The sequence below is a fragment of the Limulus polyphemus genome, unplaced genomic scaffold, assembly GCF_000517525.1.
Source record: "Limulus polyphemus unplaced genomic scaffold, Limulus_polyphemus-2.1.2 Scaffold250, whole genome shotgun sequence".
NCBI lineage: Eukaryota > Metazoa > Arthropoda > Merostomata > Xiphosura > Limulidae > Limulus > Limulus polyphemus.
The window spans coordinates 288,773-292,421 of record NW_013665860.1 but is presented as its reverse complement, the minus strand read 5'-3'; the positions used below and the strand labels follow the sequence as shown (position 1 = coordinate 292,421).

General features: G+C 30.0%; 1 protein-coding gene across 1 annotated transcript in view; it reads left to right on the top strand.

The window, feature by feature from the left end:
* The window catches only part of LOC106478794 (E3 ubiquitin-protein ligase MYCBP2-like), a 142,057-nt gene that overhangs the window by 23,327 nt on the left and 115,081 nt on the right, over positions 1 to 3,649 (top strand). The window contains 2 exon segments of the mRNA XM_022382459.1: positions 327 to 494; positions 1,554 to 1,709. Of these exon segments, the coding sequence (XP_022238167.1) occupies positions 327 to 494; positions 1,554 to 1,709 (324 nt within the window).

The window sequence follows — 3,649 nt, the reverse complement described above, 5'->3', positions numbered from 1 at the left end:
CACACACCTAAGTGGGTTAGTTAGTTATTTTTGTAAACCTGAATGAATGCCTTTCTTCAGATATTTTGATGTAAGTATATTTTTTTATTTTTTTCTGATGTCTTTGCCTGAATGGCTTATTTTATTTTTGATGCATGTTTTTAAATGGATTTATCATTTCTATAATTTTGATGTTTAACCCATGAATGGACTTATTATTTTTGTATTTAAGCCTGAATGGGCATGTTTTTCCTGATCTGTTAGTAGAACAAGATCTTATATCTATTTGGTACATCTGAAAAGTATAATTATTCTTAACAGATTTTTGTATTATGACTTGCTTACAGTGAAAGGACGAAGACAGCCAAAACCAGTCAAGCCAAAGAAGATGATTAAGATGGAGGGACGTCACATTATAACAACAGCTTGTAACAATGGCACAAGTGCGTTGGTCACTAATGAAGGTGAACTGTACCTTTTCGGTAAAGATACTGCTCATGCCGATCACAACACAGGTGTAGTCATATTGAAAGTTCTTTAACCAATAATTCAGTTAGATTTTATTTAATACTAATGGCTTTTCTTCTGTGGGGAGTGGAAAAGAAATGTAAATAAAATAAATAAAGCAAGTTTGTAGTTTTTGCTGTTTTTAGCACACTACAATTAGTTCTTAACAGTAGATTTTGCAGAAAGTAATACAAATTGAAAACTTTACAGTCAAGACTAATCAAGATTTTTATACTGTGTAATATCTGTGTCAATTAAGTTTAATAATCTGACTTAGATATATACATATATATTTAAAATACATTGAGTTTAAAACTACAAATTTTTAGTCTTCTTCTCTACTGATAACTTCTTTAATAATAATTTTATTTTATTATTTTGTTGTCGTTTACAATGCACTGATACAGTAATAAATGTCAATTTTAAGAACATTGATTATATAATATAATTTCAGTGTGTAACTGATTAACAGAAAACATATCTGTGCATTGAATGTAAACTGATGTCGGATATTTTGATGCTCTTTGAAGAGTTAGGATTTAGCATAAATTGTTGGTGTGGTCAAACAGAAATTTGTCATGGCCAGGTGGTTAGGGTGCTTGACTCACAATCTGCAGGTCACAGGTTTTAATCCCCTTCCCACCAAACTTGTTCATCCTTTCAGCTATGGGGAGTTATAATGAATGGTCAATCCCACTTTCATTGGTAAAAGAGTAGCCTAAGAGTTGGTGGTGATGGCTAGCTGCCTTCCCTTTAGTCTTTCACTGCTAAATTAGGGACAGCTAGCATAGCTAGCCTTTATGTAGCTTTGCATGTAATTCAAAACAAACCAAATACAAACTCAAACAGCAATTAGAATTAAATTCCATTTTTGTTTGTTTGCTTCCTATCTTTAAAACATATTTAAACGTTATCTATTCCTGGAATAATGAGTGGGCTAAATTTTTATTGTTTCAAATGTACTATTTTATTTACTTAGGTATAAGTACATTTTGTTCTATATTGTGAAATTGTTTATAAATGCAGTGTCATTAAATATTAACTTACTGTCTTGTGTTTTCAAATAGGGTTAGTTACAGAGCTCAAAGATGTTACAGTTATGCAAGTAGCACTAGGGAAGGCTCATGTTGTTACTGTAACTAACAAGGGCCATGTTTATACATTTGGAATTAATCACAAAGGTCAGTGTGGTCGAGAGTTTTCACAAGGAGCTGGCAAGGATGGTAAGTTCCAAGTCATTGCGTAATGTTTTTAGTGAGGAGTTTTATATAAACTATGTTGGATTTAAAGTTTTATGTCTTTTTGCATGGAGTGTAGGAATGGATAATATCTCAGCCTTTGTTGTGAGGCAATCATGTTATGTGATTTGTCTATTTTTTTTTAAATGAACACATGTATATATCTAAATACCATGAGGATGTATTCGAACAAAGATTGTCAATTATATTTGACAAAATTTCATTTTAAGCTATTTTAATATTCAAAACAGACTTACCATGACCTGTGACCATTTTTATGGTGTTGAGTGCATACCTGTATATCAAATTTCAAAGTTGAAGTAAAAAAAATTCATACTCTTTTCAAAATTTTTTAGTCTTAGAAAGATTTTAGAACTGATATCCTGCATTTTGTAACTTATAAAGAAATATTCAAATTTTTAAAATTTCTATGCAACTCTTAAGAATCTTGAATATAAAAACACGTTTATTGATTTCTTTAGAATTTTTTTTTCCTATCCCCAAAGTATAGATTTATAGTTGCTAAGAAAGTGTCACCCTTGAAAATATAGTAACTTGTATCTTGATCCTCATGCAATTTTGTATATTTGTTAATGCTTCTATTACTACAGACTTTTGTTGCTGCTCTTTTATGATCTCACAGCATGTGGTATGAATGGTCAGTAATGAAGCTTAGCTTTGAAACTAACTCTAGCCAATGTTTAAATATGATTGGATAGAGAAGATTATTATGTGTGTATGTCAATGTAGAGTAAATAAAATGATTTGAGCAGCAATTTATGGTTTCTCAAAATATTGACTAGCCAGAGCTCATGTTGGGATGAAGAAAGCAATTTAATGGGAATTTTATAAGTCTTAAGAACAAAGCTCAGCTATGGAAATTTTTATAGTTTCTTTAAATGTTCTTTTTGTTCCTGAAAATGTTTTCATGTTAAATTATATATGTTTGAAAGCTACAGAAACTTTTATCTATGCTAAGAAATAAGGTAAGCTCAGTTAGGTTTACAAAGTCTACTAGGCAATGGTAAAATATTCCAAGGACTCTTATACTTATTCATTGAATAATATTATTAAATTTGTTGTATTCAAACAATGCACACAATAAAATAACCTATTATTTCTTGAAAACAAAGTATATTTCTTAGGTATGGATATGAGTGACCTTATCACTTGCACTTTTTCTGATTAAAATTTCTTTTCTCTCATTTTCTTACTGACAAAAAATAGTAATACACTCCAAATTAAAGTTGATATCAAAGAGGTCTTCATTATAATTTTTTTGTAAATTAGCCCCCCTTGGCACAGCATAGACAGCCTATTTGTAGCTTTGTGCTTAACCTTATTGCCCCAGGTACCCTTTACTGCTCGTGACACAAGGTTTTAGTTATTCTGTTATTTTCTCCACCCTATCTCAAAATGAGATCGGTCAAATTGTCCAACCGCGCAACCACCAAAGAAAAATCGAAATATACCTAAATTATCCATTTTTTCTTTCTAGAATGATTTCAAATTGTAACATGAAATTACATTTGTTTATCCTAAGTAGCTGTAAGTTCGTAACAGTATACATATATATATAATTAAATTTTATTCTTTTATTGCCCTTTGAACTGTGTCTAACTACTATCTGTGCCATTATAAGTTGTAAATCACTTGAGGAATGTGCAGCTCATGTTACCTTATCGAATTATATTGCTCATGTGTGTGACTCGTGAACCATTTTAATTATATTATTATAATCACTTATTTTACCGAATCTAGTCTTAAATAACCTAAAAAGAGCCATATTTTTACATTTTAGTTACTTTTATGATAATAAAGAAATAAAGTACTTACCCAATTTTCTTTTTTCTTGATTTTGGGTTTTTGAAGAGAGTTAACTCTAATTTTTTATACTATAGATAGTAATGCACTTAATAATTTTA